Source organism: Schistosoma haematobium, chromosome 3 (assembly GCF_000699445.3).
Source record: "Schistosoma haematobium chromosome 3, whole genome shotgun sequence".
NCBI classification, from domain to species: domain Eukaryota; kingdom Metazoa; phylum Platyhelminthes; class Trematoda; order Strigeidida; family Schistosomatidae; genus Schistosoma; species Schistosoma haematobium.
Window position 1 is genome coordinate 37,621,618 of NC_067198.1, and position 13,523 is coordinate 37,635,140.

Sequence of the window (13,523 nt, forward strand, 5' to 3'; positions counted from 1 at the left end):
TCAGTCACCAGTGAGCAGATTATTATTATCAGAAGGGGTTTGTGGTTCCAGGTTTTCCATGGTGGTCTAGCTTCAATTGACTCATGATCTCAATCTGTGAAATTTCTAAAATCTCCCCAAACCCCTTCTGATAATTTACTGAATAACTAATTATATTTTCATTAACGTTTTACGTCTAATTGTGAAAAACGTTGATCAAAAAGGGGTTCTGTAGAGATTGCAATAGTTTAGTAGTTGAATTCATGAGTCAATTAACCACCTGCCACCATGTTGGTGCAATTTCGTAGATTGATTGAAGTTAGACATTAACACTGTCAAATGTCGGCTCAGTGGTCTAGAGGTTAGGCGCTCACGTGCGAGACCGGGGTTTCTGGGTTCGAACCCCGTGGGCGGAATCATGGATGGACACTGTTGAGTAATCTCATATTGGGATGAAACAATCTTCCAATGCTTCTAGATTCTCCATGGTAGTCTAGCTTTAAGTGACTCATGAATTCAACTATTGAAAAACGTTTAATAAACAATTCCAGTTGAAGTGTCATAACACTACAAACTTAATTTATTTTCTTTTTACATATTGTTCTACTTTCAATATAAAATAAGTCTAATTACTGATTGTTTGTTTGTTTGTTTTATTCTTAAATTGACAATACAACTCAATTCCAACTTTTGAAATTGTAAGACACATTCAATAGAAGATTGACTGACCAAAAAAAAGTGTAATGAATTAACATGTCAGCTGTAGGTTTATTTGTATAGAAATAAATATGTGTCTATGGTTTGTAGATGACTCTTTTTTTAGCGGATATCACTCACTATAGATTAAGACATTTATATGATGGTAGAGAAGATTTGTAGCTCAGGTGTGGTATGATTTTGATAGAGTTTTGTTCTCTGAAATAGATGGTTTAGTCGTGGAGCTTTCATTGTTATTCTGAACAACATCATCAGCACAAACTTCGAGTAGAACTGAAGTGTTCCAATTTCCTCACATATAGCTCACAGCTTGTCCTGTTGGTATCGATCTCTACATTAGTTATTGTTGACCTTTAACCTATCACTGATTACTTTTTTATTTTGATTGTATCTCATTATTGATTTGATTTTTGGTCCTATATTTGTCCAGAATTTTTTTCTGATTGGTTGATAAATTGGATCGATTTCAATGTGTTTGTTGATTGCTAATTGCCAAGCTTCTAAAAATTTTCTGGCGTTTTTAGCATTGCCTTTATCCAAGATTTCAACATTTTCCCAGTCGACTATGTGTCCACAATCGTCCATATGCATTGATATAAGCGAAGATATGTGTCATAGTGTTTGACAGCTAATTGATGTTCCTGTAGGCGAAAATCGAGTCGTCCACTTTGTCCGATGTAGTGTTTTTCTGCTGTTGAAACAGGTGATTTTATAGATGATGTTCGGTTTTCCTTCTTTTGTCATTACATCTCTTCGTTTGCATAGAATTGATTGAAATGATTTTGATGGTTTGTGTACTACACCTATTCCAACATTTATGTACAAGTCAATAATATTTCAGTTAAATTAGCCATTGTCATGTTTTAATGGAACTATCGATATTGGAGTGTGATGTGTGGAATAATAAAGTAATTTGTTCAATTGCTTGGTTTTTAGCTACAGAGTTCGAAACCCGCTCTATATCGTTTAGAGCAAAGAGGTTATCTCACTAGTCGTAACACAGTTTATGGTTTAAAACTAAAGAACGACAGTATTATCTAGCTAGCTGACGGAGGTTACAAAATATCATCTAAGTTATCGTGGTTCAGTAAGTTGATCACACGTTACTCATTACAAAAGCTGACACTGAAACCAAAGATATGCATTATTGAGGTAGTTCATCTCATTGGAGAATAGTAATTTCAGTGAGACATAAATTACAGACGACCGTTGAGTAAAAGTAAAGTGATCGTGATAAACTTCAACCATTTACTACGTTTATAACACAGATCTGAATTAGTGCGAGAAAGAGTTAGAATTCTTATCACAAATTGACATAGGGTCAAATCCCAGAACGCTATTTAGTTAAGTGAATGTGAATGAATTTTGCTGATCTATATTAAATCTGACTAACTAGTCCGATGGTAAGAATTTACTAAAGAATCTGAGTAAAAAGGTAAATAGAAACTTTACCATAGTATTCTATCGAACAGTTTAAATTATAATTATCTTCATAACAGTAATATCTACAACAGGTTGGCTGCATTTTTTACAATGATATTATTTAGTGTATTAGGTCGAATGAACATAATATCAATTTCATTTATATTTTTATCTGGGCAGTTTTGAAAAGACAGATAATGAAATGTGTATAGTTAAATTTGACAGCCTAATGATATGTAGCAACTTTCTAGAATAAGTATTCGGTGTGTTATGATTTTTGCATTATTAATTATCATGTGGAAAAATCGCCAATCCAAATACCGACTTATATGGCATTGTTCTTGTGCTAAACCGATGACGCGTTAACCAGCACGAACAGCCTAGAGTAGTCAACTCTGAATCGCTTTTGGTCCTTCTCGCCTAGCTCTGCCCATTGAGTCCAAAAAACAATCTCAGCCTCCACTGCGTAAACCATGTATTTCAGACATACATGGTCTATATACAAGTAAATCAGACCTCATCACACCATAAAATAGAAAATAACAAGTATACAAGATCAAGCCAAAGGTGGCTGTCAGTATAAGAGACTGTAACTAATCGATTGGGAATAAGTTAATAATGGTAAATCGTATAATAGTAGCCAGTAGGTAAAAAGTAAGCTTATGATAGCATGAATAAGAATATATGTAATAACAGTCCATAAATAATTCCTAGCAGTTACCATCCATTTATTCTTCGTTAGGATATAATATGGCGATAACAGGTATATCCATACCTAAAGGTTTTAAAATTATTAAACTTATCGTTTTATTAATCATCTGTTCGCTTGAATACATCTAAAACATTTAAAATAACTCCAAGTATGGGAATCCTCAGTATTGCTTATCCGTGATCCCGCTCGCGGAACTCGGATCTAGAACCTTCGGTTTCGCGCGCGAATGCTTAACCTCTAGACCACTGAGCTGATTTTCCATAGTGGTCTAACTTTACCGACTCATGATCTCAACTACTGAAATTTCTACAATCTCCACAAAACCCCTTCTGATATAATTTATTAGTTTAAAAATTTGTATACAATTGGAAAAACTACCATAAAATAAAACCTTTTACAGTAAATGATTTCAGTTTGATTTTAGAAAAATTACGGAAGGATCAATTGGTTATTTATTAAACTTCTCTCTCTTTGTATACCAAAACATGAAGTAATAAGGAACGTTATGTAAGGGCTAAGGTTCACTTCTAAAAGCAGACATCATTTTCAGATACAGTAATGAACACTTATAAATAACATAGAATTGTTTACATACTCATTCTTACCTTAACAATACAATCAGGTATACCGTCTCCATTAGCATCAAGATCTTCACTGTCTGGTATTCCATCATTATCATCGTCATTATCGAATTCATTCAGGATACCATCACGATCACTATCCTGAAAATAAAAGTATATTACACATAAGGTCATATGCAACACAGATGAATCATCATATATTTTATGCTTAAACACTGACTGATTCATTCATTTATGAAAAATCATATTAACCAGTTTTCAACAAGTTTTGATTATTGCAATTGAATCCATTAAACACATAGTTGAATTAATTAATTGTGAATAACTGAAATATCTTATTTTATGCCAGTTACCTAGTAACATTATAAATACACTTAAAAATTATGCTATATGATTTACAATGAGATATATTATTTGTATAACAACCAAAGCTGCTTCTTTGATGATCACCACTTCGTCCTCCTAACGACGATAATTACTTGAATACGTTCTGCACTAACGAATATCTCGAATAGAAGTAACTCGAATAGGACGTTCAGAGTGATTTAATACTTTGGATTGAAGTATTTCTGATACATTACTGATAAACATTTCTCGAAAATAATGAATTGATTGTTTATCCTTTCATGTAATGAGTGGATGCTGCATATTAAAGGATAATTTTCATTGGTGATTTCGTTTCAGGTCGTAACTATCACGCTATTTGCTTTTCTATCTGAGGATTCAGCATGTATTACAACGTCCTTTTCATAGAAGGCATCGATAGATGACTTTAGATGATTAAGGTGAAATCCTCCATGAAGATTAGGTCCTTATGCAGTAGTGATCAACTAAATGGGCGGGAAAATGTTAGATATTGCAATATTATTCACAAGGCATTTAACCAATTTTGAATTTTTCGGTAATAAAAGTATTTTCTAGCACTTCACCATATCTGTGATACTTAGCCTTTAAAAATGCAGGAGAATACTAGATTGCTATCGTTTAATCATAGATACCATCAGACTATAGCAATGCTGAGGTTAGATGAAGGGTAACAGATAAAAATGGGAATCAGACTGATGATGTCGGTACATGTATTTTGTGTGCCCGACCACAGCCCACCACGATAGAAATTGATGGCTAGTGTAGAAGCAGGTTGAAAGAAAGATAGAAGCAGCCAAACCAAAATATGGCATCAGGCACTGGCATCATCGTCAGTTGGACTGATTCGTGTAGATAGTTTCAAATCATCTGATTAGGTCCACCAAATTACAGTAACCGGTGGTTGAAGATTTTCGGTAACATAATTCAGAATCATTCACAACTGCGCACGCGCATATGCGCTTTATAACCTCTTAGATTTTTTTAACTATCCCAGAACTTTTATTATTCCGAGAAGCCATATTTTCTTCTCAAATAACATCTTCTATGCCTAATCTTTTCTACTACAACTAACACCGTTACTATTAATATTTATATCGATACATAAATTCACCATGTTCTACGTTGCTTATGACTAACTGAATGTTATTCAATTTATCGATATAAATGGCGAAAACAAAGTAATCAATAAAAGCAGAACACACTATTCACATTCGTATGCTGAATGACATTCTTGTTGTCACTACTGATGGTATTACATGACATAATTTCTAAGGACAATATTGGTTTATGTCATTAACATGAGGGAAAACAGAATTGATGTACGAAACAATTCTTTATAAAGATCAGTGTCCGGCACATTTACAATAACTATATGATTTGTTCAGGATTAAAACCAAATAAGGAAATATTAGAAAGGTTAGAAAAAGGAGGGAAATTATAAGAGAATTATGTCAGGTGTATACAGTTTGGACATCATTTTAGTTTGTAAATCATAGTGTGTGTATAGGAGAGAGAACAATGTTTGAAGTAAGAGGTTTAATACACTGTTGTTGCTACTGTTTTTTGTTATTGATTTTTGATGAACGAAAAAATGTATTTCTAACTAGATTTTTCATATTTATATGTTTGAATAGACACAAGAATATAGTCTGGTTTTAATCAGCCTGTATCGTCTATATTGCTTTCGAGATATTTATTTTTCTGTCAGAGAACAAGTATACCGTGAAACTCACTTTTTAAATGTAGGTTGTTAGTATTCAATCATGATGATGGAACCACTCAGTGAGTACCATCAAAGTTAGGGGTAGGTAGAAATCATATGTCGGTTGGTGAGACTGTGAAATCTCAATGACTGAAATCACTGTGACATGCGTTGCACATGTTCCAGTGACCTTACATCCTAATATACTTTGTTGGGCAGCAAGTGTGTCGAAATAAACCTGGAAGAGCTCTTAAGGAGGCATGTTATCAGTTCATAAAACGAGTGAGTATTGGTCTAGGGTGTATTCGGATACTCCGTGCCTTAAGCGGACGACTCAAAATAAACTAGTTGTTAGTAAAGGTCCTATACAAAATGAGTTCAAAATCTGTCACCATATCTTGGATAAAATGTTTGTGTTTTACTATTTATATATTATACATTCTGATACTGTGAACAGCTTCTCTTTTCATATCAAATTTATATTCATCTTATATATCTTTGTTAATTTGCAAGACTCAATCAACTCGATTCAGTTTCAACTTGAGTTTTGGACGTAGGAAATTCTATGTAATCTTACTAGGCTTCACACAATGTTGATTTTATTCTGTTTTGAACCATGTACACTAATCACCTCTGATTCTTACATAGGGTACTTCAGTTGCTGACAAATATGCTAAAAATTACATTCTATATATTTCACTACTCTTAATAAGATTGGTAATTTGAAGAGGTGTAGTTTTAATAAAAGTTCTTGGTTATTTCATTTACTTGAAGAATGCATGAGACCAAGAAAATTAGAGTTGACAATATTCTATAGTTTACAAAATAAATCATGTCATATGAACAGCAGTCTTGTTGACAGTTAAGAGTTGATGAAATTTCTGGAAAATTCATAATGGTTTTTCGTCTAACTTCTGTACGAAAACACCGTAACTTTTTTCAAGATATAAATCTTGTTGGGGCGGCCTTCGAGAAGCAAGACGAGCTTTAGGGGTCCTAAAGGTGCCGAAGAGTTTCTACCCAATCAGGAACTGATGGAACTTTCTAGGATATCAACGTAGGATAGGATGATGGCATAACTTGCCTCTTTGCGGTTTGGCTGATATTGATTTAACTATAAATACATATATTTTCCGTACATTTTTGATTATTACCCAACAATCACTTCTGCTTTCTTCCGTCTTTTGATTTACTATTGTAGGGTTCTATACGTTCGAGTGCCGTTAGTTGTATATCGTATTCTGTATTAATCAAGTGGGGTACGAAACAAATCTGTATCATTTTACCAATCTAATCAGAGATTTCATGATAAACACACATTTTTGCATGGTGGTAAAGTACTAGTCTTTGAAGTATGAAGTATGAACTATTACAAGGATTTAATCAGACTTCTCTTATATATATCAAATGATCAATTTTCATTTCAAATGTATTTTTTGTTTGTTTGTCCTAACAGATTAAAGACAGGAAAAGTAATGGACAGATGAACTTTACCGATTTAAACAATTTCACTTTAGCAGAATTGAACATAATCACATTGAACGAAAACTTAACTGTTTTCAAATCGACACACATAATACCATGTATTCTATTCCATGATAATAAATGTATTCTAGTTATCAGAAATATAGGTTTGTGTGTGTATGTGTGTATGAGTGTCGTGTGTGATAATTTGTCTCTGGTTCAACAGGAAGAACGTGTACATACAATAATGTATTCATATTATGCCCAAATGATTATACTAAAAAATTTATAGTTGCTAATCAGGAAAAAATAGGAAAGGATTGTGTATATCAATAGATAATAGCGAATTATTTATCCATTTAGTTCTCTCTCTCTTCCTAGTTAACTAACTAATCAACTATGTGATGATAGATTAACTAATTCACATAAAATAAAAATTTTCTGTTCTTCAGGAAGAAAAAAACAGTTTAAACAAAAAAGATCTACATCTTGATAGTATGATTGTAATAGGAGTAACCATAAGATTAATGATAATAGATTCGAATAGATCTAGTTCCTTTTATTTTGTACTTTCATTGTTTAAATTATTTAGTTAATTGGCTAAGATATTCATTGTAATGTTTCTGTTAAAGATATATATTGGTATCACATTGATAACTATTAGTAAGTGTCACATGAAAAAGATGGTCGTTTCCGTCCTCCCATTATTTCGATATTTATTAATTTGAATAAGTGGATGTAATGGCATGAAAAATTACACATGAAACATACATATATTATATTTGTCAGTATTCATTGATATGTTTTAGGTGAGCTTTGTGTATCATACAATAGTCACAGTTGAAATCACCAATCGATCTTAACTAGACCACCATTGAAAACCTGGTAATACAAGACACTTACTTCATCCTAGTATAGGATTCCTTAGCTGCTGGTGGTCTAACTAAGATCACTTTATGACTTCATTCTATATATTCACTACATTATTCTGTGTGTTCACATCACTTACTAACTAATTGGATTTCTATAAATATACCTAATTTTATGTGGAATGTTGATTTTTTAACCAGTAGTTTATGAGAATCCAGTACGATAAAAGTGTAGTGAACGAGAACACAAGTGGGGACAATCGAATGTATGTGAACACAATTATAGAATCTCTTAGTAAAGTCTGAAAGCCATACAGTTAATAATTCATTTGAAAAATGTCAATCAATTGTATCTGACTTGATTGTTCCTTCGTTTCCACACCAGTCACTTTCTGTTCTCGTTCTCTTCAGTTTTCTTAACCTTCTGCCGCCATGCATTTCACTTTCGAATGGTGCTACATACGACTTATATCTATTGACATCAGTAGCACACGCCACAAAGCGAACTATCATGTTCTCTTGCTTAAGGTATTTTTTTTAATGTTCCTTTTAAATTATTGGCGGTTTCTATTAGCCTTATACACCTTCATTTTAAGTGATCAACATAATCTGAACACATAGTGAAGATCATGATCAGTAAATTTTTGTTTTACTTATATGATTTCTAAGTTTGAAAGGAAATTTCCTAAATTTAAGCATACATTTTTTCTGATATGAAAGGTAGAGATTAGCTAAGCAACCAGAAAATAGTGTTAAACAATTATAAACGATGTAGTCATAGAAAAAAGTGATAAGAAATTATCTGTATTAATTCTTATAGTTGGGTTATTCTCTTGTGTTTGGTCTAACTGCTCGATGATTTTCATTACAGATCGGCCTCATTTGGAATACCATTGCAAGTCAATTAATATTGAACAGACCTTTAATCTGAAAATGTAAAACACTTTAGTTGTGTTTATTTATGATCTTGACAGGGATCTAACAATTAAGCCATTTCTTCAGAGAATAAACAATCAATGTTTATTCTCTGAAGTAGTAGCTGACATTGAGTTACGAAACATCCGAAAATCTTATTTTTCTATTCATTGGTATGTTAAAAATATAATAATTTATTTATAATGACCCTAAGCTATATATAAAGAATGAATACTAATTTCATTTAGTAATTCTAAGTGAATATGAAATGTTACTTTTTTTCAAGATGATCAGTATACTGTTAGATCTGATGATAAACAATTTTATGAATACTTTCTTAGATTTACGTCATAGAGTTGAAATATTTTCAAACATGGACAAAAGAACTATCTACTACACTTAAAGTTTTAATGTTTCTATGTCATTCTAATGAATATGTTTGAGTTGACATGAATTTTTAATTACTGAGCTTATTACCAAAACCTGATTGTCGAGAAAATATACTTAGTAGGTTCATCAGCTGGATCGTAGTGTTGTGACTTTTGATATCTGTTTTTTGAGGACTACAAGCCAATAAATCTATCTCTGTGATAAAACACCGCTCAACAGCTGTATTTACATAAATTCAGAAGGTCTACAATACGTATAGACTAATATACAATTTTGCTCCGTTATAACAGAAGCATACAAAAAGGCATGTAAACCATGAGTCTCATTAAAACTTACTTGTTTTGAATCGAAATACCCATCGTTATCATCATCTGGATCGAGATTATCTGGAATACCATCACAGTCATGATCAAACCAGCCACGTTTATTCATTCGTCTGTTTAATTCTTTAGTACTGACACCTTTTAAAACTGAAAATAATGTTTGAAGTCGTAAAAATTAAAAGAAGGACATTATATTTGAGAGGTAATTTACAATATATGTAACAACATTAAATGACGAATTCATATTTGAAACGCAAAAATAGAGTTTAAATTATGACTTCTCACTAGAATTCAGATTTCAGACGTGTCAGAAGCGCAGCAATTGTCCCTAATGGCACTGATTAATCGTTAGGGCATATCGCAAATTAATTAGTTATAATTATAGCATTAGACTCTGAGTCAGTAGTTCTAATGGTTAAGCGCTCCCCACGACAGCTCAAGGTTTTGAGTTCAGTCTCTGATAGTGTCTTCGGTGCCCACTTCTCGGAAGTCCTTTATTAGAGTGAAGGAGCTATCCACTACTTCCTGGTTTAGAATAGTACCTTAGCTGAGATAAATCTGTGAAGAATACAACCTACAAATAATCCAATCATCACAAAAACATTTTATCTAAATTTTCAAAAGTCGCGCTGAAATTAAAAAAGTACTAGACGTGAATTCAAATTTTTTTATTTTAATGTTCCAATATGTTTGGAAGATAACAAGCAAATCAAAAGTAATGAACGATAACAACTCTGTTAAATATACACTTAACAAGAAAGCTTTCAATTAAATGCTGGGAAGTACAAGATAATGTGATATTTGATTGTAATATCTACTGCCAAATAAAAAACAAGTCAGAATCGATTACATTTTTTGTCATTCAACGTCTCTTGTTGTGGACTGGGTAGCAAAAACTACAATTTCTCTGAGAGATGTGCAGAAATAATCTACAGTATAGTTGTTTAATAAATGGTAGTTAGATTCTTTTCATAGTATATACCTAAAAGGTTGGATCTATTTAGAAAACTATTTACGACACAAAAAAGCTCCTTAGTGAAGATATTTTGAAATTATATGGTTGATTTTCTTTATCATATTTAGGACAAAGGAACTAATGGGGAGTTCATAAATATTTATAACCTATGTAAAAATAATGTATACTGTGATGTTTACCAGATTTTGCATTATAAATTACACATTCAAATCAACTGTTATTTGGTTGGCTAGAAGAAGTGAAAATCTTCTCAAGGTCATTTTATCGGCCGCCAAAGTTCATCGTAATAGTTAAACTTAACCATCCAATTGTTGACGTCATGAGTCAATTGAAATTAGACCACCATGGAAAACTTGGAAGGACTGGACGGCCGTTTCGGCCCATTGTGATACCCCTCAGCATTGCGCAGCCATGAACGCGCCCCGCGGGACTCGAACCCAGGACCTACCAGTCTCACGGGCGAACACTTAACCACTAGATCACTGAGCTGGCCGGCATTCAACGTTGGTAATGTCTAATTTCAACTAATCCACAAAATTGAACGGCACATCCGCCATTGTTATCAGTAAGTCACTATCTCACAACCTTCTAATGTTTCATCTACCTGACAGTAGCTTATTCATTAACCAAATATAGTATCATTTTCATGGTTTGCTGCAGCATATTAATTGAAACAATTATTGATATTATTAGATTGTCCCAAATCATGAAGGTGAACATTGGGTTATGTATGTTTAGCGTTTATCATCTTCTTTCTTTCAAATCACTAAAAGTTACATTGATCAACCAAAAAACTTTTTAGTACACTGATATCAGTTATCTATTATGTTGATTTCTAATACTATTTTTAAGTCAGCAATTATTAGATAACTGAGAGTACAGTTTTTTTTATTTTCTTCGCCAATATCAAAATTTCACCTTAGCGTTTGGTTCATTATTACACATTTTTTACTAAAATGTATTTTTTTAAACATCAGATGCGTCTTGTGGATATTATAGTAATTTCAATGGGTAAGATTATGAGTCATTTGAAGCTAGACCACCATGGAAAACCTGGAAGCCCTGGACAGCCGTTTCGTCCTACTGTGGGACTCCTCAGCAGTGCACATCCACGACCTTGCTCCCTGCGAGATTCGAGCCCAGGACCAATCGGTTTTTTATTTGAGGAAATATTCTGTTTAAAATTGACTGTCGATATTTTTTTTCTAAAATGTACATATAACAATTGACAAGATAAAAGTAAACCATAATCATGGTGTTGTAGCTGTCACTATTTTTCCCACTTTTTGATTTCAGCCAATCATGAGTAAATATTAATTCAAGGTCATTTAGTGAAATATGCTAAGTGCTTACATGTATTTGCAACTTCTATTCATCTATTATATCAATATTAAAAAAATGTAGGATATGTTCTACTTTCAGTACTAAACTGGGGTATGAATTGTATAACATATATATATATATATATATATATATATATATATATGGGTATGTGTATTCAAGTGTAGTTGTGTGTTATTGCATCAACATTATACTACACCATAAGTGCAAAAGAATGATATTTATGCATATGAACTAAAGTTTATTTTCCTCTTATCCCATATGAAATATAACTTTATCGATCATCATTTATGTAAACCGTATATGAAAAAAATGATAACCAAAAACTGTAAAACTAAAAATAAGGTTAAAACCAAAAACCTAATTATCTACACGACTAGCCATTATAACTAGTTAAATTTTTTCAGTAACGTATGATAGTGACTAGAAGTAGGATTCAAGATATGCGTCCAATTTTATCTGGAACTTGTCAACTAGATGTACTTGTTCACCAGTGTTTATGTTTACAAAGTGACTGAAACCCAGAGTTGTATGCCTCATACACCTAACGTGTAATTCGCATAGTTACTAAGAGCTACTGAATCGTGTAAGGGGGATGAATTGTAATTCATTTGTAACGGTAGTTCAAAAATTAACATCAGGAAGGGTCAAACTACCCTTACAAATGAATGACAATGACTTGGATGTTTAAAAATTGGCTGAATTTATTTTAATAAATCTTGTTGTAAATCCATATATTAATGATATGTTTATATGTTTTGGGAAATTATCAGAAAGCTACCTATTAGTATATAGTTTCTTTTTCATGCATATCTTCTTATCTTCACAAATATACCATAAATTTACAATTATTAGAAACCTTGAAATCCAATCATAGTTGATAAGAATTACATTGTAATTGCGGTTTTAATGGACTGTTCATTAGACATTAGGAGGATTATGGAGACCGTTGAATATTACTGAGGTCAAGAACGGATCCAAGTTAGACAATGATTAGAAGTCACTAGATGTCCGTTCCGTCCTATTATACGATTCCTTAGTAGTAAGCAATCAAGACACTGTCACCAGGTATCCAGTTCACGATCTTTAGTCTTGCACACATATGCTTAACCTCTAGACCTCTGGGCAAGGACCCAATACTGTACAAGTCCTACGTCAATCAATTTGTGATTTTGAGTGGACATCTCCCACTTTCTTTGTTAGGTACCTGCCGAACACTCAACATGGTGTCAGATGGATGACCACTGCACATTAAGATAAATCAGCTATCCAGTATTTTCGAATTTTTATGGATTATCCAGCTTAGATAGGTTCGTGATCCCAACGAGATTCATTAGATAATGTATCATTTGAGAGATCCAATTTTCCAGTGTTTTTTAGTTAGTATTTAGTCTAATAGGCAATTTCAAAAATGTACATGCTCCTCTACTAACATTACATAATGATCAAATCTCGGCTGAATAATTACAGTACACTTGTATGGACTGGTAGGATGTCAAGCCCACATAGGTTATTCTAACTTCTGGACGAACCAATTGATCTATTCTTCTTAAGCTACATTTTGAACTTGTCACTTATTCTCTTATCAACCCTGACTTTTTATATAATCGTATGTGTGTTCATTTCTTACCTAACTCAAATGTCTGTAACTTATTTTTTATCTGACTATAAATATCAGTTGACTCTTGGTTAAATCGAATTGGCTCACTCACCTTCACGGCACGCCACTTCGTTTTGCTTCACTTTCAGACCAACGATTGTACAAA

At 32.7% G+C, this 13,523-nt stretch overlaps 1 protein-coding gene across 1 annotated transcript in view; it reads right to left on the minus strand.

Annotated features, from left to right (window-relative positions):
* Positions 1-13,523, minus strand: part of MS3_00010661 (uncharacterized protein) — a gene marked incomplete at its 5' end in the record, with an annotated part of 53,003 nt that overhangs the window by 31,220 nt on the left and 8,260 nt on the right. The window contains 2 exons of the mRNA XM_051219056.1: positions 3,436-3,552; positions 9,454-9,587. Coding sequence (XP_051069812.1) covers positions 3,436-3,552; positions 9,454-9,587 — 251 coding nt within the window. The remainder of the gene's footprint in view (positions 1-3,435; positions 3,553-9,453; positions 9,588-13,523) is intronic.